Source organism: Dipodomys spectabilis, unplaced genomic scaffold (assembly GCF_019054845.1).
Source record: "Dipodomys spectabilis isolate Male_0828 unplaced genomic scaffold, ASM1905484v1 ptg000422l, whole genome shotgun sequence".
In the NCBI taxonomy this organism is placed as follows: domain Eukaryota; kingdom Metazoa; phylum Chordata; class Mammalia; order Rodentia; family Heteromyidae; genus Dipodomys; species Dipodomys spectabilis.
In genome coordinates this window covers 6,251,597-6,279,414 of record NW_024871099.1, presented here as the reverse complement: position 1 = coordinate 6,279,414, position 27,818 = coordinate 6,251,597, and the positions used below count along the sequence as shown (strand labels likewise).

The following is a 27,818-nucleotide window of genomic DNA, read 5'->3' as shown; positions in this document are numbered from 1 at the left end:
GTTTCAATTTTTTTTTTCTCCAAAATAAGCCCAGACCATTAAACAATTGAAACTCCAACAAATAAGTCTTCTCCAACAGCGAGAAAAACTGTAGTTACTCAAAGCTGATTCTGCCAGTGGGACTGGGGACAGTGGGGGGGGGGGGGGAGGGTGAGACCATGGAGGGCCTGGGGGGTGGGGGAGATGGCAGGAGGGAAGGGAAGGGTCCTGCCCATCAGAGTGGGGCCGCCTGCGTCCTGCACTCTGCTGTCAGGCGTGGGGGGAGGGGGGGCAGCTCTCACCTCCCTCCCAGGGGGAGGGGATCCCTCACCAACTCCCAGTGCCAGGCAGTGAAGTCACCCTCAGAGGGGGGACTGGCTAGGGGAAGGTGAGGGTCCCAGGGGAGGGACACCCAGCTGACTCCGAACCAGAGGCCTACTGCCCCCATCCCTGGCTAGAGGGAGGGGCTGGAGAAGCCAGGTGAGGGGAATGGGCCAAGGCACAGCAACCTGGAGGGCCGGGGCGGGAACTTGCATAGGTTGATGAGTGTGCAAGAGGTACATAAATACACCTGACACCCCGCCCAGCCCGGCACTGGGAGAGGAGGTGGGGAACAGAGGTGGGTCCCCAGGGCCACCCTAGCCCCCTGGCTTCTTCCCCCTCCCTAGGCTCGGTGGACAGGAGGTCCACAGAGCAGGAGGCTGGGGCAGGGCGGGCTGGGGACGGGCTGATAGTGCAGGGAGGGTGGTGGTTTTCAAGGGGGTTTTTTGTTGGTTCTTTTTTTTTTTTTTTTTTTTTGGTTTTTTTTTCCCCAACATTTTGTATCTTTAATAACATACACAATGGTTACCAGCCATATTCATAACAAAAGTTATTCATAAAATGTATCTAAAAATAACATTTTTTTTTTCCTTTTCGATGTGAAAAGCTTGAGAATGTCCCAGTGAGTGGGGGTGGGTTGAGAGGGGAGAGGAGGTTAAAATAGGGGGACTTGGCTTCCCCACTGTCTGAACCCCCAACTCCCCTCCCTCCACCTGGGCCCCAGCACAAGCCCTCATCAGGAACTGGGACCAGAGGGGCTGTGTGACTCAAGCTGGGACGCACCTCTGGGTTTGGATATAGTGTTCCGCTTACATGAGGTCATGACAATGGGGGAGGGGCGAGGCTGAAAGAGAGGGGGACAGGGAGAAAAACAAACAGAAGAACAATCCCCTTTCCTGTATTCCTGACCTCCAAGTCCTTTGCCACCAGACCCAGGAGCGGAGACAGTGTGTTGGTGGGGGAAGGGGACATTAAGGCAACAGACTTCCAGCCTCCCCGCTGCCTGGCTGCCCACCTTCATCCTCCGCATCTGGGAGCCAGGGCTGGGGAGTAAGGAGGGCGAGGGGGTCTGGAGGAGGGGGCGCTGCCCTCTCCTCTTATAAAGTTCAGGCTCCCCCTGCCACTGTCTTGGCTCAGAGAGAGGCCTGGGGATTCTAAAAATGATAGGGAATGATCAGAGAGAAAAACCATTAAGAACTATATAAATATGCATCTTAAATAGGCCTAAGAAATTAATTGTAGAGAACCTCTGACAAACACGGTGAGAGGTGAGAAGGCGGCTCCTGTCCTGGGGGAATGTTGGAGGGGAAGGCATTGGGGAGGAGAGAGAGGCTCCACTCCTCGCCCTCCTTTTCTCCCCAGCTCCTCCAGTGACTTCCTGGCTGGCTCGCCCTCCCCCATGGTGAGGTTCAGAGCAGATCCACAAGGTGGCAGTCAGTCTATCATCAGGGAGTCTGCCCTACTGCAGGGGCAGTGCTCAGCAGTCTGGAGGAGGCAGGGGTGGGGTTGGGCCAGGTGGAATGCAGTAGGGAGGAAAGGAGAGGGGAGGGGAGGGACAGGCAGTCTGGCTGGTCCTTGCCCCTTCTATCCTGGCCACCCACTCGGTGCCCCCCCAACCCCCCGGCCTCAGCAGTCTCTCTCAACGGGCCTGGGAGTGAGCAAGGAGTGTGCCAATGTTAAACAAAAGTTAAGAGGGTGAGAGTAGAAAAATATTAGAACGAGTAGCTGAGCCAGCCCACCCTCTTGCTGCCCAGGAGGCGGCTGGGGGTTGTCCCCGCCCGCCGCCCAGGGAGCCCATGGGTGCGCTGGGCTGAGGGTCCTGTCAGATGGTGGAGGTTTTGTCTGTCCCATCTGTGGTGAGAAAGGGAGGAAGGGAGGCAGATCAGGAGCTGGCGGGAGGCCTGAGGAAGGCACTCATGTCACCTGTCACCCCAGCGGCCCTCCCTGGAGTCTGGCCTCCCCTTGAGCCCCTCAGAACCTCAAGTTGCTTGGTTCAGAGGTGGAGGCATGGGTGGGAGGGGTGGGTGCTGGGTCAGGGAAAGAGGAAATGCTCACCACCCAAGGCGTGTTCTGTCATGCTCAGACACAGAGACTCCAGGGTGGGATTGATCTCCAGGTCAGGCCCAGGGACCGGGCAGTCTGGGAGAGAGAACAGGACGGTGAAGGAGGACCAAGGACAGAGACGGGCTGGGGACAGATATCACGAGGCAAGTGGGGCAGTAGTGGCCAGAGTTATAGGTGGAGAACAGGAAGCGGAAGGAGCTATCCTGGAGGCCCACAGGCTGTGGCTGTTTAGGACAGGGACACCAGGCAGCACTGCTCCCCGATGCTGACCTCTTCTCTCTGCATGGGCCAACAGGTAAGATAAAGTCTTGCTATGCTCACTTGCGCTTGCTGCTCAGGACAGGATGTGGTCCAGGCAGGCTCAGCGACCCCAAGGCCTGTCCTCGCCGCTTCGCCCAAGGACCTGTTTCCTATTTGGGCACCTGGCAGGCCCGACTACCTCAGTGCTCCCCACTGCTGTCAGGTCTGAGCTGCTTTGGTGCTGGGCCTAGAAGACCCGGCTCCAATCTCCTCTCACCACCCACCAGCCATTGAGTCCTGAGATCAGGTCCCAGTAGAACCTATCTCTCCTGAAACATCTTTGTGTGAGGACCGACACCTGGGAGAGAAGAGCGTCTGTGGCTCCCTTGGGTGTTGGAATGATGCCTCATTAGGAAGAACTCATGAAGACCTCATACATTCAGAATCCCCATGGAGGGGGCGGCCCAGGGCCATTGGTCCAGGGCAGGCCACCCATACGCAGATGGGGAAGAGGCAACAAGCCCCCCTCCTCCAGGGAAGCAGGGACCCATGACCCATGGCTGGCGTGTCTCTGATCTACCCCTTGCCCATTCAGCACTTCCCTGACCGCTGAGTCTTTGGGTGGAGGCAAAAGAGCCTTCCATTTCCAGCCCCCAGAGCAGGACTGAGCTGAGAGCGAGGTAGAGTCACTGGCTCCCATGACAGCAGACAGGCAGGCAGGACTCCCCTCTCAGCAATCTCTGGCTCTGACCTCTAACTCCTCAAGCCCTTCCAAACTGAATGATCCTAGACAACGACAGTGACAGTGGCCACTGTGGACACACAACACTGCATAGGGAATGGGGGGCGGGGCACAGGGGGTGAGGGACTGAGAGAAGGTAGGTAGCTTAGAAAGAAAGGGTAAAGAACACACTCCCATGATGCAGGGGGTGGGAGCTGAGCAGCGGCGCCTGGGGTGGGAGCCTTACCTGGAGGGAACATGAGGATGGCCTGGGGTGATGAGTGGACCGGGAGTGAGTGGGTGCGCTGCACAGAGCTTCGGCTCTGGCTGGGCATGCTGTTGCTGCCTCCAGGGTTGGCAAACCACAGGTTCTGCAGGGTCCGTGGGAAGAGAGAAGGGATGAGTGGGGAAGAGGCCCAGAGGTACTGGAGCTGAACACAAGCACAAGGGCAGACACACAGCACCCCCACCACGGAGTGCCATGAGTGCCTGCCTCCATGTGGCTCACCTGTCGGCCCTGGCCCCCGAGGCTGGGGCTGGTGAGGGCATGTCGAGGGGAGACGCCCCCTATGCCCGAGGGGCTCAGAAGGCCCATCCTGCCAGGCGGGAGGGCGCGAGGAGGCATGGGGAACTGCCGCTGGGTGCGCCGGGCCACCCCCATCCCCACAGAGCCAGCTATGGGGAGAGAGTTGGAGCCGAACGCCCAGCTGGAGAGAGCAGAAAGCAGGGGGGTTAGCTTAGGTGCACGGGCCCATGTGTGCCCCCCTTCCTCACCACCCCACAGGAGGATGGAAGAGAGGTGTTGTGGGGGTGGGGGCCGGACTGTGTCCACTCAAAGCAGCCTTTGGGGGGAGACAGCGACTAGTCTGGTGCAAGAAGGCGTTCAAAAGCTCCCCATGAAAGGTGGGGAGACAGTGTCTCTGTAGGTGCTGGGATGGAACTCAGGAGCCCCCCTCCATCCTGATCCCTGACCCTGCCTTGTTCCTAAGATGGTAGTCACTGCTCGAGTACCACAAAAGGGCTCCCAGCCCCAAATGCCATCATCTCTTTAAGCAATCAGCTGGCAGGCGCAAGGGCTGGTGGAGGGGGACTTGGCCAACCCCGACCCCTACCCCTTCTGCTGCCGGTAGTTCTGCATGTCCAGTGCGGCCTTGCGTGGGAACGTTCGCAGGAGCTTCAGCACTTGCTGCTTCCAGGACAGCAGCCGTTTCTTCTGCGTCTCTGTGAAAGCCTAGAATCGGGGAAGACAAGGAAGGAGCAAGGAGGTGCTTCCTTTCCACCTGCCTTCCACTTGGTGCCAGGCAATGCTAGCTGGGGAGACACCCCGGCAATGGAACGGGGCAAGGCCAACCTCCCGCCTCCCCGAAGAGGATTAGGGCAGGTGGCGCAAGCGTCGTGAGCCTGCAGGCGCTGTGGGCGAGGTGTCTCCGGGAGCCTGTCCAAATGTGGGGACGGAGCGCAGGCGTGAATGAGTGCTTTGAGAAGCAGCCTTGGAAGTCCACAGCGAGATGAGGGTGGAGAAGTGAGCTGGGCCGGACCATGCAGGGCCCGAGTGGGGTGGGCCAGCCTCCCCCTGCTCAGTAGCTCAATGAAGGCCTTACCTCATGAGTCAGGCACTTTTCGATGAGCTGGAGGTAACTGGTGATGTTTTCCTCATCTGGTCGGGACACCAACAGCTGGGTGCACACTGGGAGACAGGGAAAGGACAGGGATGCGTGGTCAGAGTCTCAGCGAGGTGCTTCGTGCAGTGTCTCACCTTCTAGCCAGCAGATTCAGGTATATCCCTGCTGCTCCCACTGTCGAAGCTGGGTTTCATCCTTACCTTTGCCCATCACCCGTGTAAACTGGCTGGGGATGTCCCCGTCGGCGACAGGAGCCGGGGCTGGCTCACTGCCATCAGTGGGAGCTGGAGCTGGTGGAGGGGGGTAGCTGTCTGCAGCTGGTGGGTCCTTGGCCTCGGTGCCCTTGTCTGTGCCGGTGTGGGCCAGGGGAGGCTCAGCACCTGGCAGCAGTGGGTCCCCGTGGCCCCCATCCTTGGCAGTAGGGGTTGCGGTGGCGGTGGCCACGGTAGCCTGCAGGACGCTGTAGGCCTTGATGGGGGTGATGATGATCTGCTGCAGCTCCTGCAGAGCACTCCGCAGGTTCCCACCTTCCAGCACGTCCTGTGTGCAGAGGGCACCGTGGGTCAGGGGCATACCCCAGGGGGAGGAGGGCTCACACAGGCCGTGGGGAAGGCTGGACAGCAAGGGGACTGCTGGCTCTTCCCCTCTAAGGCAGAGGACTGTGGTGTCTCAAGGGCCCATGAGGAGGATTCAGATCCACTCCACATCAAGACCCCACAGGCTGGGGAGGAAAAGCCAGAAGGCAACAATGGAAAGACAGAAGGCAACAAAGTGACCTCTCTCTCCCCACCTACCGCCCCCCCCCCCCCCACACACCATCCCATACACACAGGGGAGGGACTAACTCCCCTACCAGAAAGATAGACCAGTCAGAAAACTTAAAGAGCACACATGACACCACTTAGAGAGCCATTTGATGCCAACTTGGTCTCTGGCACCTGACTCCCTAGGGCTGTGGTCAGACCTGAGGAGCGAAGAGACCCAGGAGATGGTCCTGGCAGCTGACAGGCCAATCTCAAGGGATAGAGAACCAGGTCCTTACCTTCTCCAGGGACTTGAGTACACTCTGCCTCTCTCGAAGCTTCTGGATGCTCAGGGCTATCTTGTGACGGGCCCCTTTGGTGACATTCTGTGGGAAAGACAGAGACAGGGAGCTGGGTGCCTTCTCCTGGGCAGCCTGGGCTGCAGGGCAGTACCTAGTACCAAACAGTGCCGGTGCCAATGCCTCCCCTTAGCTTCACCTGCGACTCCAGGTGCTGCTCGGTCAAGGTCATCATCTCCTCATAGCTCATCTGGGAGAACAGGGCTGCATACTTGTGCAAGCGGAGGCTCTTGAGCCACGAGGGCACATCTGTGGAAATGGAGGACATGGGGTCAGGACCTTGATCCTGGTGACCAGAGGGAAGGTGGGGGGAAGGGAGCAGGTAGGCATGGGCCACAGGGAGCCTTAAAAACTGCAGAAAACTGGGAGGGCTTACTCAGCCCTAGCTACTCTGGCAGGAAGCCCCTGCCTGAGACTCCCAGGAGGACTTGCTCACTGCTGTGACATATTCTTGGGTGCTTGGCTTCCTGGGAGGGTGGATGTGGGTCTCTCTGCTCTGTCTTGAGCACAAAAGGCAGAGGCCATCCACTCCTCTAAGATCTTTCCCAGGGAGGGGGAGAAGGGGGGGTCAGCTACATTGGCTTTCTGTCCTCAGAGCTCCAGGTGTACCTTTCATGCCACTGCCATCCTCCTGGAAAGTGTTCCGGCTAGAGCCCTGTTCCTCCGTCTGCTCACTGCCAGAGGAGGCCACGCTGCTCTGGGGTGAGAGGGGGGCGTGGTCGGGCGTGGAGAAAGCAGCCCGGGCCCCAAGCTCCTCTGGACTCGGCCACTCACCAGGGGCCTGGGGGCTCGTAGGGATGAGTGACATGGAGCGCTTCAGCGGGCTGGGGTGGATTTGGCAGGGGAGACCTGGCCAGAAAGGGAGAAGGAGACATCAGCCCCACCATCCTCCAGGAAGGGACACTGGGGCCCAAGGGGAACTGCCTCTCAGATACTGCTCATTCCTTCCCCTAACACCCAGCAGCTGGCAAACCTCTGCTCAAGGCCCCAGCAAGCCTGGCTTGGGGTGATGGTCATGGCCTCCTCAGTGCCCTGCCTGCCTTCCTGTCTCCTACAGACCTGGTCCTCAGGGTGCCTTGTAAAACACACAAATCTCAACAGTCCCTGCTCAGTTCCCAGGGGCTTCCTTCATGCTGCAAACAAAAAATCCCAACTCTTCTTCACTCCTGGTCCCCCATTCACCTGACCTCTCTCATTCCCCATAGCTCAGGCTCTTGGTCCATCCGGGCCTTTGAAGCCCTCATCTCTCCTCAGCCCCCATTTTGCTCCTGGAACTCTCAAGCTAGTCTGCCTGTCTGCCTTCCTCCTTCCCCTCCCCAACCCTCCCGGGCAGTGTTAGTGACAGAGCCTGGAGCTTTACACATACCAGGCAAGCACTCCACCACTGAGACATACCACCAGCCCTTACCTGCTAGCTTCTCCTAATCCCAGCAGTTGGTCCCCTCAGGTCTCATCTCAAATGTCCCCTCCCGCTCCCTCCTGCGGCCTACGCTGAACCTTCAATATGAGGTCACTGCTCCAACCTCAATCACGACTGCTCTCAGCTTCCCCACAGCATCTCTGATAACCTGAAATTAGTTTCTTGTTTATTTGCTAGAAAATTTTTGTGAAACACAGAACCTGTCTTCTTAGCTGTCAATATATCCTTAGTCACCACTGTGAGTCTTGGCCACAAAGCCATTTTTCCCTAAGTACTTATAGAGAAATGAGATGCGTGGATTGTTTTTTCAACATCTCTCAGTCATTGGCCCTCCCTAAAGCCCAAACTGGCTTACCCACGAGGCCCTCCTCCACAGGACATTTCAAACCTTCGAGTTATCCCATTTCTTTTCCTGCCTGGGCTGATTCTGAATTGCAATCCTCAGATCTCAGCCTCCTGAGCAGCTAGGGTTACAGGCATGAACCACCCACACCTGGCTGATGTTCCCAATTCTGAGGAAGCAGAGGCCTGTAACCTGATTTTTAACTATTCCCAAGTCAAGGCAGGCTTCTGTGAGCTTCTAGATCTTCCCATGGCCTACTCTCTCCAGCCTGTGGCTTTCTTTTCCCCTCCATCCTCTCTACCCAGCTGCATTGCCTCAAGTTCCCTCCACGGCTGCCATAAGCCCAGAGCCCACAGCCCTTAGCACTCGCCGGACTTTGCACTGAACTATGGATTTGTGCAGGATGGCCACCAACCCAATCATTTCTGCAGCCAAGATCGGGCCCGGGGCCCAAGGTACAGAAGCCTCCCAAGTTTCATACAGGACAAAAGGGCACTAAGAGGGCAGGCGGTTTGGCACAGAGAACCCAGAAGTACCTCTAGGCAGCCTAGAGAAAAAAAAAAAGAAACAAAGCCAAAAGCCTGGGTAGACGAGGACAGCCAGGCCCAGGAAGCTGAAGTCTTTTGCCCCAGTTCCCACAGGGAGCAGGGAACAGAGACCACCGGCCTTGTTCTGACGGGAAGGCTGGGGTTCCTGCCAGTGGTCCACTGACATCCTGCCCAGGAAGGAGGCCAGCCTGGTCCTAACCCCAAATCACCTTCTGTCACCACCTGTGACAAGCCTCCTACTCTCAGCCAGGAAGTCACCCAAGGGAGAGGCCGGTGCACAAGGCCACCCAGTGGGGCCAGCCTCAGCCCCTGCCCCAGCCCAGGCCCTTAGGGATCCTCTATTCAAGGCTCCCTCAGACGCCCCCACCACCATCCTGGTTTCTGCTCCACTTGGGACTCCTGCAGGAAGATGGCACACTCTGGTCTACAGGGCAGGAGAACCCTCAATACAAGCCTTTGTGCCTCTGGCCTACTCCTTCCTCCCTTTCTCAGCCAAGAAGAGACAGGAGACTCTGAAGGCAGGAAAGGGCTGGGATTGGAAGGATCATGAAGTTCCTGAGGAGTCCTGCTTGGCTGTGCTTTGGTGTGGAGGCTGGCCACAGCAGAGGATTCAAAGACCAGGAATGCCGACTGGAGATCCAGGGCCTCCACTCTCCAAGAAACCCCGGCCTGTCCTTGGCAGCACCCCAAACCCACCCCGCCTGCCCTCCCAGGCCAATCCTGGCTTCCCACTCAAAAATATTTTAATGGTTTCCTGTTTCCTGCAACTGCTTAAAATCTAAAAGCTTTACTCTATCCTTCAGTCCCCTTGGCATGCGCATGCACACACACTAGGGCTGTAAGACCTTAGTTCAAATTCTGGCTCTGCTGCCTCAGTTGGAACCAGGCACTCTGGGGCATCTGCTGCCTGCATTTTCATATGTAGCCCTTAGCAGAGCAAAGGGCAGCTGGTGAAGGCGAGTGCTACTGCCGCACACTGACCCCCCACTGCCTGCCACCCCAGGCCAATTGTGCTCATGCTCTACCTTCCTTGTGGTTGCCTAATTCCTTTCTCTCTTTTGGCCTAAGCCCTGATTCAACATTGTTCAAGGTTAGTCCTTTAAAGCTATTAAGCATGTAGTGAGTGTAATTCAGTAGCAGAGTGTTTGCTTGCCTAGCATGTGTGAAGTCCTGGGTTCAAGTCCCAGTTGTGCCAAAAAGAAAAATAAGCATTAAAAAAACATCTGTAGGGACCCTGAGCCTGGAGCCCGAGAAGGTGTGGTGGTGTGGTTCAAATGGTAGAGCACCAGCCAAATGAGTTCAAGGGCCTTAGTTCAAAGCCAGTACTATCAAAAACAAAACACAAAACAGCAAGGTGCCAGTGGCTCACAGTTGTTAATCCTAGCTACTCAGGAGGCTGGGATCCAAGGATCGTGGTTCCAAGCCAGCCAGGGCAGGAAAGACCATGGGACTTTTATCTCCAATTCACCACCAGAAAACCAGAAGTAGTGCTGTGGCTCAAAGTGGTAGAGCACTAGCCTTGAGCTAAAGCACTCAGAGACAGTGACCAGGCCCTGAGTTCAAGACCCAAAACTTACAAAACAAAAAACACAACACCCTATAGCATAGGTACAATAAAATGTCTATCCCAGGTCATATTCACCTTTGCCTTACTCATGAAGTTGAGGCCCAGAGAGGTTAGGGGACTTGCCCAAGGCCACAGAAGTGAAGATGCTCAGTTGACCACTTTCTTACCTGTGTTGGCGCTGCTCCCAATACTGTTGATGGCTGGCGGCACGGAACTGGATGGGTGGAAAGGTACATGTCCATTTTCCCGAGGTGGCTTGTCCTGCCAACCTGGCCCTGCCTCTCCGGGGCCCAGCTCTGCAGGTCCCCCCCATTCATCTGAGCCCTGACGTGAGTGGTATGTGGGCTCTGGTCGGGGGCGGAAGCCACTAGCCAGCCGCTCTTCCAGGTGGCTCAGCCAGAGGGCCAGTGCGTTGCGGTCCTCCAGCGTGGTGGCCGGGTGGATGAGGGCGTAGGAGAGCAGCTGACGGCTCTCTTCAATGAAGACATTGCTCTCGATGGAGTAGGCCAGCACTTTCTGGAGCAGCCGCATGTACTCTGACTTGGCCTCTGTGTTGCCAGGCTGAAGCAAAGGCAGATGGGAGAGCAGGAGAGACACCACCTTCTCTTTGGACTCCTGCTGCCACTGGCTGACGATGGCTGCAGCAGGAAGAGATGAGATGTCAGGAGGGCCTGAGTGGACACCACCAGGAACCCAAGAGCTGCCCATGGTCTGCCCCCTCTGATCTGAGCTCCCCTCCTTTCTCAGTTCATCAACCTTAATCTTGTCCCTCATACAGATGAGATCAAACATTCACCCTGCTTCTACTTTCTCCTGGTCCTGAGACTCTTGTTCTCAAACATCAGCAGTGACCCTCAAATATGCTATGCTGGAACCTAAATTCCTCCTGTCATTCCCAGGCCTGTTTTGCTGTATCCCATCCTTACATCCTCTATACCTTTCACCACTAAACAGCATCTTTCCTGATTGGCAACACCACATACAGCTAAGAAGCTTGAGCTCTGGAATCAGATGGTCTAGACTCCTCGCTAGACCTTGGGTTAAGTCAACTTCATCAAAATATGATTTCTTTTCCCCACAAAGTTGGGGAGATAATTATAGTACCCAGTTCACAGTGTTGCTCTGAGATTCAACGAGCTAATAAAGAACGGAGAGTGACCTGACATTTAGCATACACTGAATAAATGCTTGCTGTTGCTTTTTAACTGGTCTCTCTACCTCTGTGAAGAGGAACCCAGAGCCAGCCATACCCAGCAGGTGGCTGGGAATTATGTGAAGATCATGGCATTAAGTCAGCACTCAGCAAATGCTAGCTGATTCTTTCTAGTCTCTTGGTTAATGTACTTTACCTACCAGCCCAGAAAACAAAGGCTGAGTTAGGGCATCAACTGAAGGTTTTTCAAGCTAAGTTCCCTGGGTTTTCAGATTCCAGGATAGACTCTTGGCCACTTGCAGAGAAACTTGAAGAAAGCCCTTGTGCACCTTTAGAAACCCGTGGCCTGATTTCACACTACCATGCACACACTGTGTTTAAAGAGCATCTGGTATGTGCTGGACACATTAAGAACATGTCTGCTTTCCCTTGCCTTAACTGTTTTATTTTCAGTTTGCAGACAAACAAGATTGGGGAAGCAAAGAGAAAAGTCTAGTAAGTGACAGGTTAAGCTCAGGTCTGTTTACTTTCAGAACTGGCAGAAACTTTCATTATAACCTTCCTTTCTTCCCCCACCTCTAGCTGGCTTCCCAGATCCCCTTTATTATCTGTCACACAAAGCCAGGAGACCATACCCTTCTCTGTATCTGAAACCGCCCCCCATGATCACACAAAGCTATCCCTCAGGCCATCTCCACATTTAAAGATTGATCTTTCCAAAGTAGACTAGCCTTCCTTCAGACAGGAAGTCTCCCCCATCTCTCACTGGGTCACGTAAGGAACTTTCTTGAATCTCCTCCCCTAAACTCAGTCCCTGAGCTTCCAGTTCCTGAAGATAAGCAAGAAGCAATACAGCAAATCAAATTAGGGACAAAGTAAAGGTTTTGTGTCCTGGCTGGCAAGCAGATCCCTGGGTAATACCTTCCTCTGTAAATGAAGGATTATGGGGCTGCTGAGATTTAGGTTGTTGATGCACATACACCACCATCTGAAGCTGGGTGCTGGTGGCTCATGTCTGTAATCCTAGCTATTCAGGAGGCTGAGATCTGAGGATTAAGTTTGGAAGGCAGTCTGGGCAGATAAATTAGTGAGACTCACTCTCATCTCCAATTAAGCACCAAAAAAGATAGAAGTAGAGTTGTGGCTCAAGTGTTAGAATGCTAGCCTTGAGGAAAAAAGCTCAGGGCCAGTGCCTAGGCTCTGAGTTCAAGCCCCAGGACCCTGTACAGAAAACAAAAACAACAAAAAAAATCCACCATCTGACAGCCTCTGCCCTTCATGAGCATCAAACTATGGCTTAATGATGTCTGTTTTTCTCTGCTCTTCTCCAGCAGTCAGCCTGCCCCTTCGTTCCTACCCTCCTACCCTGACGTTCTCTATGGCTCTTGTTCAGGCCTTGCAGGGTAGCCAGAGGCATCTGGGAGAGAAAGAGGCCTTGTCTGGGCCCTCCCCCATCCCACAGTACTGCCAGGACCCCAGGAGTAAGGGACGCAGCTTCTCTTCTGGTACTGCCAGGGGACGTGACAGACAGCCTCAAGGGTTGAGCTCAATGAAGGACCTTGTTCTAGTGCCCAGAAAGGAGGCCATGGTTTTGGCCACATGGAGGCTGACCCTGGGGAGATGTGTTCATGTGTAAGCAATGGTGGTGTTGGGAAAGATGGGCCGCCCATGACTGGGAAGCATCAATGAGCACTGGAACTGGTCCAGGGAATCTGCACAGCCTCAGGCCCCTTGGGGTGAGCTCAGCTGGGGCTGCAGATGATGGGTGGGATGGAACTTTTAGGTTCCTGCTCAGAGCCGCAAAGTCTGGCCCAGAGTCTTAGTCCAGCAAGGGCCCAATGAATACCTGTACAACTGAATACAGACACTGCCCAGAAGATATGTGCCCTCCCTAGGATCCCCAGCCTTGGGGATGCTCTGCCTTAGGTCCTAGCAGAGTGCAGTGAAAGCACAAGTTCAAAAGTCAGCCTTTAAACGGGTCCATACAGCCGTGGATCAGGTCTATAAACTCTGAGACTGGGTGACTTCTGTGCCATGGGGTAAGTAAAGGCCCCAGGTCACAAGGTCATTTCATGGAAAGCACCTGGCATGTGCAAGCACTCAGGTGATTAACCATTGCTGCTGGGGCTCCAGCTGGAGATACAGCGCCAGGCTATTTCAAGGCTGGAGAAGCACTCAGGGAGCACATCTGGAGCTGGCTCCCCCTGAGGACCTTCACATGGGTGAGGAATTCCATGTGGTTATTTAGCAAAAGCAGACATATCTTGAGCTCCAGAGGCACAAGAAGCAGTGAGGAAATTCTGGAGGTTGTGGGGAAGGGGGAGTGGTGGGGGTGGGGGTGGGGAAGGGAGAAGAAGGTGGGTAATGCTGTGACATCAATGGCTGCTTCTCACCAGGCTGTAACCTGGAATCCTATTTATGAGTGCCCTCCTTGGCAAAGGTCACAGGGTAGGGCAGGCCAGGTGACCAGAGCTAAGTAGGTCATGACCTTGGGTCCTGGCAAATCACAAGAGCCAAATATATCTCCAAGACTGTCATAAGAGCAAACCCATTTTTATATGCTGGGCTGGGGTAACCATCATGGCAGCCTCTGGTACCAGGTGCCAAGTGTTGGGATTTGGCTCCAAGCATGCCTTTTCTGCCTCAGCCCAGCTCAAGCAGACAAGGGGGAGCGCCAGGGACTCACATTTTTGTTTGATGAACTGTGTCCGTACGGCCTGAAAGTGGAGGGTGGAGACATGATGGCTAAGCTCTAGTGACTCACTTGCCACGGCCCCCTCTTGACCTCAGTTTCCCCACCCAGATTCAGGGAGCCAGAGAGGGAAGGGCTTAAACCCGCCAGATATGGAGACTGACTCAGAAGAGAGGCAGTGGGAAGAAATGTAGGAAATGTGGTCCAGAGAGGGAGGGAGGGAAGGGAACCCAGCTTGCCTGGCTCCCATCCCCTCCCTCCCCTCCTATCCAGGGGAACACCTTCTAGTCCCAGCAGGCTCTAGGAGGAGACGGCCAGGATTAATGTCCCAGCTCCAAACAGCAGCAAGATGGCACTAGAAGAAGGTTCACCCTGGGGCTTCTCAGCATGCTCTGGAACTAGGCAATTGCTTTTCTGTTTCTGGATGTTGTGTCAGGCTCTGTTTCCATGAAACTGGGAACCCTCCCTTCATCCTCCTCAAAGGCTTGAGAGGAAGGGACAGCGCAGGATGTGACCACTCCCCCCCCTTCTTTCAGTTGGTCATTTCCAGCGTCCTTGTCATACTCCTGGGCTCAACCAGAAGCAGCCTCAGTTTCCGACAAGGTTTTCCACTGGGTGCACACAGAGCCATCCAGGGGTTTTAAACATCTAGGATAGCACCTAGACCTCATGGGATTTTTCAGAAAGTCTCGGGGACTGTGATATGAAGCTAGAGTAGGCCAATTTCTTGTGCTCCCCACCCTATCTATGGAGAAGACAGTCAAAGAGGGAAGCAGAGAACGGGAAATGGAGGTTAAGTTCCAGAAAAACACCGAGCGTGTGCCTTTCTGCTCAGGTCTCCTGTTTTGAAACGGTCTGAAGAGCTGCAGAGGGGTTTCAGTCCTTGTAATGGGGTGGCCTGCATGAGGACTGGCGGGCCCATCAAAGTCACAACTAGGGTAACAAGTGGGGTCACTAGTGGAGTGAGTATGCAGCTTTTGGGAGAGGGAAGGAGAGGGCTTCCACTGGGTTACCTATTGTCTACTTGGGATAGGAGTCGGGGGGAGGATGGCATTGGGAGTAGAGCCCGTTACCAACAGCACTCCTGCCCTTGGTGCTGGAGCTGAGGGAGGGTGGCAGGTCTGGATTTCTGGTTTGAGTAATTAATTACCCAGCCCTTACAACCGTGGTGCTTCTGCAGCATGTTCATAAAAAATAAAGGTGACTGCTGCTAAGATGGATGGATCTGGGGAAAGAGGAGGAAGGCCAGGTAGCTCTGACGCTCCCCAAATCACAATGCTAGCAGCCCAAGCTGGTTTCCTTCAGCTATAAAATGGGGAATAATAAGGATAGGGACTCTTAGGGTAGTGGTAAGGACTGTCACACAAGCCACTACCAGTTGCTGAGTACCTCCTACTTGGCAGGCCTGCTCTAAGCTCTGTGCAGGATAACTTGCTGACTTCTCACAGGTACCCTGAAAGGTGGGTATGGTAATCACAGCTGATGTAAGATAAGGAAATTGTGACACAGATAGGTCAAAACACTGGGTTCCATGATAAATGATAACTGGGATTTCAACCTAAACAATCTGAACTCAGAGCCATTAAACAGCACTGCTTTCAAAGTTAATAAGGAGTCTGTGGAAGAAGGCTACCTCTGAGTGATCTCTAGGGACAAGCTCCAGAGAATCCTGGCTCACCCACCCCCAAACCACCTCCAAAGGGCACAGGGCTGGTCAAGAACTGGTATGAAGCACTACATCTATACTGGCACTGGTGGGTCATGTCTGTAAACCTAGCTCCTCAGGAGGCTGAGACTCTTATCTCCAATGAATCACCCAGAAAACTGGAAGTGGTGCTATGGCTCAAAGTGGTAGAGCACTAGCTTTGAGCAAAAGAACATGGGGACAGTGCCCAGGCCCTGAGTTCAAGCCCCACAGCCAATCAAAAAAAAAAAAAAAAGAAGAAGAAGACTACATCTAAACTTACCTTCCCTGATCCCCTCTCCACATTTTTGGGGGTAAAGATTAGTATAGGATGATGTGAATTTGGAGAGTTCTAAAATTCCCTTGGACTTCAGTGTGTTCCTTTTCAGCTACCCTCTGTCCTCACCCAGAATCCCCATCGCCTAGCACCACTGAGCAGGCGTCTGGCCCTGCTCCAGGTCTGCATCCTGTCCCTGGCTAGTCCTTGGGGTAGAGACTCACCAGCACTGTTGGCCTCTGACTCCAGCAGGTGGATGTCACTGCAGTCCGCGAGCGAGTGCTCCAAGCAGAGCTGCAGGAAGCGGGCTTGGGTACGGGTGACTCGCTTCAGCAGGGACAGCAGGGCCACTGTCTGCTCACACTCATTCCAGCCCTTGAACCAGCCAGCAAGGATGCCCACCTGGTCTCGGAACATCATGGTGCCGGGCCTGGGGCCAGGGGGCGGGTGACGGCGGTGGCAAGGGCCAGCGCCGTCACATGGTCTCGGCTCTGGTCTCCTGTTATCTTTCCCCTGAGGGCCAGGGCTTGAGGACGTTCCCTGGCGTGGTGGTGGCAACGGGTGGTGAGGGGAGGAGGAGACGTGCTCACATCTGGGGAGGTCTTGGTCCAGCCACACCTCTCCAGGCTCCTAGAAAAGAAAAGGGATCAGAGTGAATAAAGTAGCTGAAGCTATGCCAGTGAGGTGGGTGTGGATGCCTTGTGACTGTACTCTCAGGGTACCTGTTCTGCAGAATCAAGCTCCTGGGAGAAAGTGGAAGCCAAAGCCAGACTCAAATCAACTTCATTCCCACTACCAGATCCAGAGAAATGGTGTGAGTGGCCTTCATGATTGAACCACTCCAACTGGAGGTGAGAATAGAGGGCCTGCCTAGCCAGCACAAGACCCTGAGTTCCAACACCAGTACTGAAAAAACAATCATTTGAATTAAATGTCCTATTTTAGCTGAGTTGGCGGCTCATGCCTGTAATCCTGACTACTCAAGAGGCTGAGATCTGAGGATCGTGGTTCCAAGCCTGCCCTAGCAGAAAAGTCTGTGAATTTATCTCCAATTAGCCAGAAAAAAGCCAGAAGTGGAGGTGTGGCTCAAGTGGCAGCATGCCAACCTTGACAAAGCCAAGCAAGAGAGGTCTTAAGTTCAAGCTTAGGTCTGACAAAAACAAAATAAGGCTGCATTCTATTTTGTGGCAGAGAAAGCACAGTGTTACTTACTAGTGGTCAATGACTGCCTATATGTAGGGAAGAAGAATGATAATTCACAGGCTTGAGGAAAATCAGTTTCCCCTCTTCAGATCCTGCACTGTGTGGCTTTTATCCCCAGGGAGGCAACAGCTGCCCCAGGTAGGGAAGAAGTGTGAATTAATGGATCTGTCAGGAAATGCCCTGGCTGCCAAGTGAGGATGGAGGAAGTTCCTTGCCACTGGACATGGTCAAGCAGAGGCTGATGAGCATCCCTGGAGAGTGGGAGGGGTTCCTTCACTGGTTGGCAACTCCTGAGACATAAGGACACGTTACTATTTCCGAGGGAGCAGTTGTGATAGGTGGTTTGATATGCCAACAGCATTTACAGCAAAAACAGGACCAAATCCACAAACAGACCAGAGCTAGGCACTCTTTGTTTTTGTTGGTGGTGGTCTTGGGGTTTGAACTCAGGGCCTCTGATGCTATCTCTGAGCTTTTTTGCTCATGGCTAGTGCTCTACCATTTTCAGTCACAGCATCATTTCTGGTTTTCTGGTGGTTCATTGGAGATGGAGTCTCATGGACTTTCTTGCCTGGGCTGGCTTTGAACCACAACCTTCGGATCTCAGCCTCTTGAGGAGCTAGAAGTATAAACGTGAACCATGGCACCTGCCCGAGAGCTGGGCACTCTTGCCTTTCCTGAGCAAAAACAACATCAATGTACTCCCCAAACAAACTGTTGACTACATACTAATCTAATTTCTCTTGGTGAAGCTTTGGGACAGGATGGGAGTCTCCAACATGGTGCTCACTAGGCCAGACTTTGAACAAAGCAGGCCAGTGGGGACAACAGCGAGTTGCAAGTCTACACGGAGTCACTATTCAGTTTGAATCATCTGTTGCCATGTGAGAAGGGAGGTCTAGTATTACACAGTCTTGGTTTTTTCAAATAAGGAGTTAGAAATCTGGCTGACATTCTACCACTTGAACCATGCCTCCAATCTCAAAAATCTTCATTTTTAAATGCTGGAAACTAATATACATTAAAACAGCAAATGTGAACTATGACATAGAACAAGCAACATGCATGGCTTGTGGTCCTTGGAACAGATGGCCACAAACTGGGAGAAAATAAGAAGTCTGCTGGCTGGGAATGTGGCTTAATGGTAGAGTGATTGCTGAGCATGCATGAAACCCTGGGTTCAATTCTTCAGCACCACATAAACAGAAAAAGCCAGAAATAGCACTGTGGATCAAGTGATAGAGTGTTAGCCTTGAGCAAAAGAAGCTCAGAGACAATGCCCAGGCCCTGAGTTCAAGCTCCAGGACTAGCAAAATTAAAAAAAAAAAAAAAAAAAAGAAGAAGAAGTCTGCTAACTCTCCTTCCCAAAGCCTCTGGTTTAAATCCAGGAGCTACCCCTCTGCCCAGGGAACACACTGTCAAGAGGATAGAGTGAAGGAAGGGGGATCTGGCAGCCTGAGTAAACACCAGGGGCTTTAAGAAAGCTAGTTTAAGACTGCAGTGTTAAAAACCTTATTCCTAAAGAAAGTGAGCCCTATGTCTTCAGGACAGTGTTTGGTCTGTGTGATTTCTTTCCATCAAAGGAACCAGAGGTCCCCCAGCCCCTCTACCCAAGGACTTGACTGCAAGAGGACCTGGATAAGGCATTAGCACTGACTGTTCCAAGACACCTTCTGTGCCAGTATCTTCCTGTGCTGGGTTCACCTGCCAAACAGCCATCCCATCTCATGGTCTGAGCACCCTGAGTTCCCCTTAGAGAACCAGCTACCTTTTGAGGTTCTAAGAGGAGAGGCCTTCTTGGACTTCTGCTAGAATTACCCAGGAAAAAAAAGGTCTGGATTACTAGCTGGCATCTCTGATGTTTTGTGGCAGAAGCCTGCTTCCAAAGAAAGCCCACACAGATGAAAACCACATCAAGAGAAGAGGGAGAAAATGGAGACCTGTCCACATCATTTGAAAACCTGGATCTATCCAGCCTATAGCCGCCTCACTGGCCCACACTTTCGAGAAGCATAAACCAAAGCACTCCTTTCTGACTTGGGCCAATTGCAGCACTCCTTTCTGACTTGGGCCAATTGCAGTTGCTTTTTTTTTTTTTTTAACTACTTGATCACTTCTATACAAAACATTATATCATCACTGATACTTACTTGCTATGTTGATCTCTAATAAGTAACTCAGTTTCTTTCTCAGTGAAGTTGCTCTACAAACTGAAGGAAACATTGTATATATAAAATTACCTAGCATGAGCCAGTGGCTCCAGCTTGTAATCCTAGATACTCAAGAAGCTAAGATCTGAGCCCCTGCAGGAAAGTCCACGAGATTCTTATCTCCTGGTAATCACCAGAAAACTGGAAGTAGCACAGTGGCTCAAAGTGATAGAGTGATAGCCTTGAGCAAAAAAGCTCAGGGACAGTGCCCAAGCCCAGAGTTCAAGCCCCACAACCAACAACAAACAAAACAACAACAACAAAACCCTAATGTGAGCTGGACTGTGGCTCACATCAGTAATCCTAGATACTCAGAAGGCTGAGATCTGAAGATCTTTGTAGTTTGGAGACAAGTCAGCAGAACAGAGTGTGGGACTCTTAACTTTAATTAACCAGCAAAAAGCCAGAAGTGGAGCTGTAGTTGAAGGGGTAGAGTACCTGCTGTCAGCAATAAAGCTAGGCACTAAGTTCAAGCTCCAGTACCAGCACACAAGTGCACACATGAACGTACACACACACACACACACACACACACACACACACACAAAGCCAAGCAAAACTTTTTTGTAACACCAAAACTCCTATTTTGAAAATGTTCATAGGGTTAGGAGTACAGCGGAGTGGCAGAGTACTTGTTGAGCACAGAAAGGCCCTAGGTTCAATTCTTAGTGCCACACATGCATGCATGCAAAACCAGGCACACATACAGCAATACATGAATATATAATCAATATGTGCTGTAGGAATTGCCTCACTTGACAGATGGAAAAACTGAGGCACAGAGAAGATAAGCCACTTGTTCATGACCATATGCAAGACTCTCAAGAGCCAGACATTCTGCCTTTGTTGCTAGCAACAAAAATGCTATATTTCATTAAGTCCTTTTCTGGGCTTACATACATCTTCTAATGTCAACACCTCCAAGCAAATAAGCATTCCTGCTTATTCTTGGCCCTTCTTATGTCCCCCACCCCTCATGGCTGAAGAAGACACATTTCACGAACAAGATAGTTACCCTAAGGCTAACTCACTATCCTAGCCTTAGAGAAAATGTCAGAAGCCAAAGGAGCCCAGTGTTTCTCATAAGAACCATCATTTTCAGAAACTGCACACTGTCACCTCAGTGTCACACAGTGCCTTCTGTATGAATGGCTCTGGGGAGAGTTGAGGAGAGGAGAGGGAAGGGGATTGCTAAATCTGTTGACTTTTCCCTGCTCTCTTTCTCGCACTTAGAGATGTCTTTAACTCCTGGATATTATATCACCTCTCTGTGAAAAACTCAGGTTCTTTTCATCTTCTGGTTTTGTTTTTGTTTTTCCAGTCCTGGGGCTTGAACTCAGGGTCTGGGCACTGTCTCTGAGCTTTCTCTTGCTCAAGGGAAGCACTTTACCACTTGTGCCACAGTGCCACTTCCAGCCTTTTCTGTTTATGTGGTACTGAGGAATCGAACCCATGCATGCTTCATGCATGGTAGGCAAGTACTATACCACTGAGACACATCCCCAGGCCCTGGTTTTGTCATCTTTGATTACCTGAAGATGGAGTCATCAGTTTTTGTTGTTGTTGTTGTTGTTTTGAGACAAGGTCTAATTATATAGTCTAGACTGCCTTCAAACCTGAGATCCTCCTGCCTCAGTCTCAAAGTTGGGATTGCAGGCATCTGCCTGTAATGCCAGCTTAACATGTTATCTTTTCTAAAGCCCAAGTGGCTCTGGAATTAGACTGGCAGGTTGCACCTATGTAATGTGAGGCAAGTGATTCTGTCCTGCCATGCAGTGAAGGGGGCTTGGCCGTCCTCAATCTCAGAGTTGTGAGAGACAATGACAGCTACGAGCATCACTCTGGATTCCTTTCTCAAATCTTTCAAATCCTGGCTTTTCTTTTCTTTTTTTTTTTTTTTTTTGCCCGTTGTGGGCCCTTAACTCTGAGCCTGGGCACTGTCCCTCAGCTCTTTAGCTCAAGGTTAGCACTCTAACACTTGAGCCACAGCGCCACTTCTGGCTTTTTCTGCTTCTGTGGTGCTGAGGAATCGAACCCAGGACCTCATGCATGCAAGGCAAGCGCTCTACCACTGAGCCACCTTCCCAGCCCCAAGTCCCAGGCTTTTCTGTTTTTTTTTTTTTTTTATTTTTTTGGTCCGGTCGTGGGGCCTGAACTCTGGGCCTGGGCGCTGTCCCTCAGCTCTTCAGCTCAAGGTTAGCGCTCTACCACTTGAGCCACAGCGCCACTTCCGGCTTTTTTCTTTTTGCTTATGTGGTGCTGAGGAATCGAACCCAGGGCCTCAGGCATGCAAGGCAAGCGCTCTACCACTGAGCCACCTTCCCAGCCCAGTCCCAGGCTTTTCTATACCCCAAATATATCATTTCTCTCAGCCAAGTCCCTTTCTCATAAGGACCAGTGCTCCTAACTTGTCTCCCTGCTTTCATGCTTGTTCCTTTATTTTCCTCAGACTGGAAAGCAAAGGAAACTTTCTAAACTTAAGTTATAGCACTGTCTTGATTTTAAAAGAACAATAACAAAAACACCGTCTCATGGCTTCTCAATCAAAGCTGGGATCATATCTATCTCAATCTTCTTCACTTCTCCAGTACAAAAAAGTCTTTAATATCATCAAGAGGTGTTTCTTCAAAGAATGTACCTTTTCCCAAGCCACGAGACTGTGGGAGCCACAGAGAAGGGAAAGCTATGGCTGTATTCCTCATCCTCTATCCTCCCCTTCCTGGCACAGCAACTGGTACATTCACAGGTTCTCAAGAAATAGCTGTGACAAATTTCCCAGTGTAACACCCCCTTCCATACACATAGCACTTAATTTAGATGGTCCCATTCCCTGATCTCCCCACAACTGGTACCTTCCTCTCTCCAGTTTATTAAGCTCAATTGTTATCACCTCAAAGTGGCCATTTCTGATCATTCTGTCTACAGTGGCCAAACTAACCCCTTTTACATCTACAGTTTTATTTCCTTAACACTTTCATTGCTTCTCCCTTTTTTTCCCTTCCTTTGTGTGTCTATGCCAGTCTTGGGGCTTAAACTCAGGGGCTTCGGTTGCCTCTGAGCTTTTCTGCTCGTCTAGTGTTCTACCATTTGAGTCACAGCTCCAATTGTGGATTTTTTTGGTAGTTAAATTAAGAGTCTCATGGACTTTCCTGCTAAGGCTGGCTTTGAATCATGATGATCTCAGCCTCCTGAGCAGCTAGGATTACAGGTGTGAGCCACAAGTGTCCAGTTTAGATTTCTTTTATGGATTACATGTTCTCTCAGCCATCAGTCTCAGGCCTTAATTTGTTTGACCTTTTCTGTATTCCCCAGGACTTGGAACAGTGTTTCTACAGATTGTTTAATGAATGAGTTGAGTACAGGCTGGAGACATCTGTGACTTCCATGTTCTATACGCTGCTACTGTATAGCCTGCCCTCCACTGGCCTATTTGACAAGGTTACACCAAAATAACCAAACTCCATTCACAAAAATTTAGGTAACTCTCTTAAGAGGTCTGAGCCCTGAAAACCCAAAGCCAATGTTAAGGACTCCTAGATTCCACACTTGAGGCCCACACCACGCCAGGTCACCCATCTCATTTCTGCCTCTTCTCATGAGATCCCAAAGGAATGTGTGGAGTTGGGTCAGACATACAATTTCTCTGGGTCCAAATAACAGAGAATGGGGCGGAGGACAAGGAGGAGACAAACTACCATTAATGACAGGTAAGCAAGGACAAGGTTATAGGATGCAATCAGAGTCTTATTTGGCTCAGAAAGCAAGAGAGCCAGTTCCAGAGCACAGAACCCCAAACATGTCCAAGGACCTTCTGTCATCATCTGTCTTGTACTCATGGGGACCCTCAAGAAAAAAACTCTCATCCCAGGGCTGGGAAGGTGGCTCAGTGGTAGAGCGCTTGCCTTGCATGCCTGAGGCCCTGGGTTCGATTCCTCAGCACCACATAAGCAAAAAGAAAAAAGCCGGAAGTGGCGCTGTGGCTCAAGTGGTAGAGCGCTAGCCTTGAGCTGAAGAGCTGAGGGACAGTGCCCAGGCCCAGAGTTCAGGCCCCACAACCGACCCTTCCTCCCCAAAGAAAAAAAAAAAAAACAACAAAAAACAAAACTCTCATCCCACTGAGCCTGCTGAGGGAAAGGTGGGATTTAAACCAGGAGGTAGCAAGGGCTACCTGTCCCCACAAAGCAGAAACCTGTCAAGGGTGATGTTAATTCAGTCCAGAAATGAAAAGACAATATATAATTTGAACTTCTTCTGAATGCAGCTATCTGAAGCTTGCCTAGCTCTGGACTTTTCAGTAACATGAACCAACTAATCCTCCTGCCCCCCTCTCCCATTTGCAGTGCCAGGGATCAAAACCCCCCTTTTAAACTACTTTGAGCTACAGTTCTATTGCTTCCATTTTTAGAGACCCAGCTCATATGAGCCACTTTCTGTAACACTTAGCACTTAACGTGTAGTAAGACACTGTTCTTAGTGTTTTACGTGTATGAATTTATTTAGTCCTCATAACTGCACAAAGGAGGATATAACCACCTTCTGTGTGTGTGTGTGTTTGCCTATCCTCGGGCTTAAAACTCAGGGCTGGGCCTGAGTGCTGTCCCTGAGCTTTTTTGCTCAAGGCTAGTGATCTACCAACTTTGAGCCACAGCTTCACTTCAGACTTTCTTTGGAAGTTGATTGGAGATAAGGGTCTCATAGACTTCTCTGCCTGGGCTAGATGTGAACTGCTATCCTCAGATATCAGATTTCTGAGTAGCTAAGATTATAGGCATGAACTACCAGTGTCCAGTACCCCCCTTCGCTTTATGGCTGTGGAAAGTAAGGACTAGAAAAGGTAAATGAGTTGTCCTTGGGAAGGGATAATGAGGGATGAAGGCTGCATTCCTAATTATTACACCACAATGCCATTGTACCCACCAACTCTATCTGACGAGAACGTCCAGCAGGGCCCACAGATGTTCTCTTAGTCCCACCTGTCCTCTGTTTCAACACATGTAAACTGAGGATAATGGTACTTGACCTACTCTCCTAGGGAGGGTTCCTACGAATGTGAAAGATAAGGTGGCTTGGCTTGCATGTATGTGACCCACTGTTTAAACTGTTTCCTCTACCTGGGTACCATTTTAGCATGGTTCCAACTCTTGGAGAACCCCCACCCCAGATTAAATACCACCTTTCCCATAAAATCTTACCCCTCTCACTGCCAGATCCCCACAGTGCAGAATCTGTAGTTCATGTTCTTCTTTGAGTATCTGCCCAAGCCTTCTTTTGGCCCGGGGGCTTACTAAAGGTAGACTCCGAGCCTCTGCTTCCTCCTTTTGGCTCCAGAGAGAAACACAATCCCTTGGACAAAGTGGAGAGCCCCAGAAAGGCTCCAGACTTACAGAGGCTGAGGGGGGCTGCCAACCAAGACAGGGTGAGGCAGGTCACCAGAAACAGAACTTGGGGTACCTCAGATCAGGAAGTAGCACAGGAACATCTCGTACGCAGAAGCAGGTGGGGAAGAGGCCAGGGGATAAAGAGAGAACTTGAATGGAAATGCACTGAACTTTAATGGGGAGTGAGGTCGGAGATTCCCAGAGGAACAAAATCCAGCCCTGTACTCCCAAAGCCACCAAGCTAGCAAGGGTGAGTGGACACAGGGGAGAAGGTAAGTGGTGCTTTATCAGGTACAATGGAGAACATTTGTCAGTTAAGACATAGAATGAAGATCTAAAGGTGCCTATGTGAAGAGGGAGGAGAGGGGAGGGGAGGTGGACCCCTGTGTGCACCAAGGTAAGACTCTCAAGCAGAAGCTGCAGGAGAGGCCAGGAGGAAAACCTCTAAGGGAAAAGGAACCATTCAAAGGCAGACTCTAAAATAATTACTCAGAAGGTGGGGTAACCTGGTGAAGAAGTCAAGGCCCTTCCAGGGCAGGTAAGGAGGTTTCCAGGAGGATGGGGACTTCACAAAGGGACCCTCCCCCCAAGGAAAATGGGCCTGGTCAGCAGGGCTTAAGAGGCACACCTTGAAGCATCCTTGGGGGACCCACTGTGGGGTGAAGGGAATCTTCCTAGAGGGCAGTGTTCTCAAACTTGAATGTGCTTCAGAACCACCAGGAGGGTTTGCTAAAAACCCAGATTGCTAGGCCCTGCTCCCAGGTTTCCAATTCAGTAGGTCTGGGTAGGAGGTAAGAATGTCCATTTCTTGCAAATGCTGCTACTGGTCCAGGGCCCAGACTTTTGAGGACCACTGTCATAGGCCAAGGGTTGCTTTAGTGAGGAGGCCCTCAAAGGTGAAAGAAAGCAAAATAGGGAATGTCCCCAAGAAGTCTCTAAGGAGAGTGTTAAGGGTCTTCTCATCTTTTCATCTCTGAAGGAGAGGTCTATGAAGGTAGGACCTAAGAGAAATAATCTGAGCACAAGAATTTTCAGAGTGTGTGAGGTGTGAGAGACCAGGAGGATGAAGGGAGTAGAAAGAGGGAGAGGGGAGAAGAGGGAAAGGAAGAGAGGTGGATGGGGAGAGAGATCATTAAAAGGAGACACACTTGGGGGAGAAGTCTGGGGAAAGTTGAGGGGCTCCAAGGGGATAAAGGGGAATCAGAGCCCAGAATGGTTTGAATTAATTCCAGAGGAGTGAGAATGGGGAGAAGCCAGGGTCGTATCCTAATGGGAATAATTTGACAAAAGTTCTGAATAAGTTTTTTGGGGATGTCAAAGGGATGGAGAGGGACAGTTTTGAGGAAGTCTCAGGAAGTGCTGTGTACTCCTGAGGCAGGGAAGTTTTGGAGAACATGACCTAAAGGGTATCTGGGGAATGTGTGTCCTACTGGAGTGGGATGACAGAGGAATCTTTTTCAAAAAAAAAAAAAAAAAAAACCCTCAGAGATCTCTGATGAAGAGGAAATTCTGAGTAGTTTCCAAAAGGGCACATGGTAGGAGACTCCTAGCAGTGGGGAGAGTGTCAGGGTCCAGAGTTTGCCTCAACAAACTCTAGGACTCTAAGTGCAGGAGCTCGGAATTATTTTGAGGGAAGATGAGGTATGTGTGTGGGGTATTCCACAGGGGAGCTGTGAGGAAAAGGTAGCTCTAGAAAAGTAAGGCAGGAAGTCAAGGGTAGGGGTGGGAATGCTCAGGAGTGTCTCTGAAAGGACTTCCATCTCACGAGGGTCTGAGAGGGCTCCTAGGATCTCTGATACAGGGGGTTCCTGAAAGTTGCATGCGGGGGTCTCCTCAAAAGGAGAATCTTCAGAAAGTTCACCAAAATCAAGTCACAAGGAACTTGGAGATCATCTAAGAAGAGTTCTAGAGAATGTAAGAGAGGGTTGGAATATTTGGGGCTCCTTACACAAGGTGGAATGGGTTACTGGAAAAGATTGGATTCTTGCAAAAGGGGGTTTGGAAACGGTTTTGGAATATGGCAGAAGAGTTATCTGGAGATTTCAGGCAATCTCCAGAAGAAATTTTTAGAAAAGAGGTCTCAGAGGGAAGACAGAGGTACATGAGACAGATCTGTAAACCACTGCAGGGTGGGAAGCTGTCGGGGAAATGAGATCTCTGGGAGTGCTTTGGGCAAGAAGGGTGATCTGTGGTAGGGCCAGGAAATACCTGGGAGACAGCTACAATCAGGTACAAGGCTTTATGTGAGTGTGTAGCTCGAGGGGTACCTGGAGTCTCCCAGGAAGGTCTTTTGGGACTACGGGAAGATGTTTGAGGTTCCCTCGGAGAGATCTGGGGAGGGGGACATGGAGGCAAATCGAGAAGATAATTTCTGGAAATGGAGGGGTAGGTAGGAGGGAAAGAGAGAAAATCTTGGAATAGGTGAGGAGACAAGTCTGGGGTAGACGCTGGGCCAAGTGGGGTGGGTGGGGGATTCTGGAATGCCCAGGGTCTGGGAGGGCTTCAGAGGGTCTCTGCAGGAGGTTGGTAAGTTTTGTTTTTTTTTCTTTAGTGAGGCGAATCTAGGGGAAAAACGTGAGCGATACACCGTGGGAGCGGACGAGGAGTGGCCTCTGCAGGATATTTTTTTCGCTACAGGAGGCTGGGGGGCCACAGGGTGGGGGGCAGTGGGCAAGTCTGGGGTGGGGAGGGAGGGGCGGTCACACCGAGGTCCCCGGAGACGGCGGTTGGAAGGGGAGGGCGGCTCCGGGGGAGGCCAGTCGGACGGGCCGGGGGGCTTCCCGGCCACAGGGACGAGGCGTCAGGAGGGAGCTCCCCAGCCTGGCCCCTCGACGACCGCGAGGGCGTGGGGACGTTTCGGAAGGAAGCCCCCCGAGGGGACCTAGGCCCCCGAGGCCCGCGCTCGCGCCCGCCGCCGCCCGCGGCTCGGGGTCCCAGAGGGGGCGGGGCCGCCCGCGCGGCCTGGGTCGCCCCAAGGGGGAGCGCCGCGCGCCCCGACCCGCCACCGCCCCGCGCTCGTCAGGCCCGGGCCCGAGACTCACCTCCTCGGCCTCGGCCTCCGCCGCCGCCGCCGCCGCCTCCGCCGCCCGGTTCTCCTCAGACCACCACCACCACCGCCGCCGCCGTCGCCCCCTCTCTGGCCCGCAAGCTCCCCTCCCTCCTCCCTCAACGACCACCGCCGCCGCCACCGCCGCCGTCGCGCTGCGTCACCGCGCCGTGCGTCACCGCCCCTGGCCCCGCCCCGACGGGCCCATCGCGCGCCGCCATTAGCTTACGCCCAGATGACGAACAGGG

At 52.2% G+C, this 27,818-nt stretch overlaps 1 protein-coding gene across 1 annotated transcript; it reads right to left on the bottom strand.

Annotated features, from left to right (window-relative positions):
* Positions 1-752: 752 nt before the first annotated feature.
* Samd4b (sterile alpha motif domain containing 4B) lies at positions 753-27,699 on the bottom strand. The gene is made up of 13 exons (XM_042667851.1): positions 27,566-27,699; positions 15,958-16,363; positions 10,095-10,565; positions 6,659-6,898; positions 6,189-6,298; positions 5,990-6,076; positions 5,148-5,487; positions 4,927-5,012; positions 4,438-4,556; positions 3,834-4,032; positions 3,573-3,696; positions 2,356-2,439; positions 753-2,151 (listed from the first exon to the last, which is right to left on the bottom strand). The coding sequence occupies exons 2-13, from the start codon at positions 16,151-16,153 to the stop codon at positions 2,123-2,125; spliced, it is 2,085 nt and encodes a 694-aa protein (XP_042523785.1). The 5' UTR covers positions 16,154-16,363; positions 27,566-27,699; the 3' UTR covers positions 753-2,122.
* Positions 27,700-27,818: the final 119 nt, after the last annotated feature.

Excerpts from the sequence above, each read along its gene's own strand:
- Samd4b (XM_042667851.1), bottom strand. The coding sequence starts at position 16,153 with ATGATGTTCCGAGACCAGGTGGGCATCCTTGCTGGCTGGTTCAAGGGC. Across the intron at positions 3,697-3,833 it reads TCGGGGGCCAGGGCCGACAG|AACCTGTGGTTTGCCAACCC; the intron begins GTGAGCCACATG and ends CGGACCCTGCAG. Across the intron at positions 2,152-2,355 it reads GACAGAACACGCCTTGGGTG|ATGGGACAGACAAAACCTCC; the intron begins GTGAGCATTTCC and ends TTCTCACCACAG.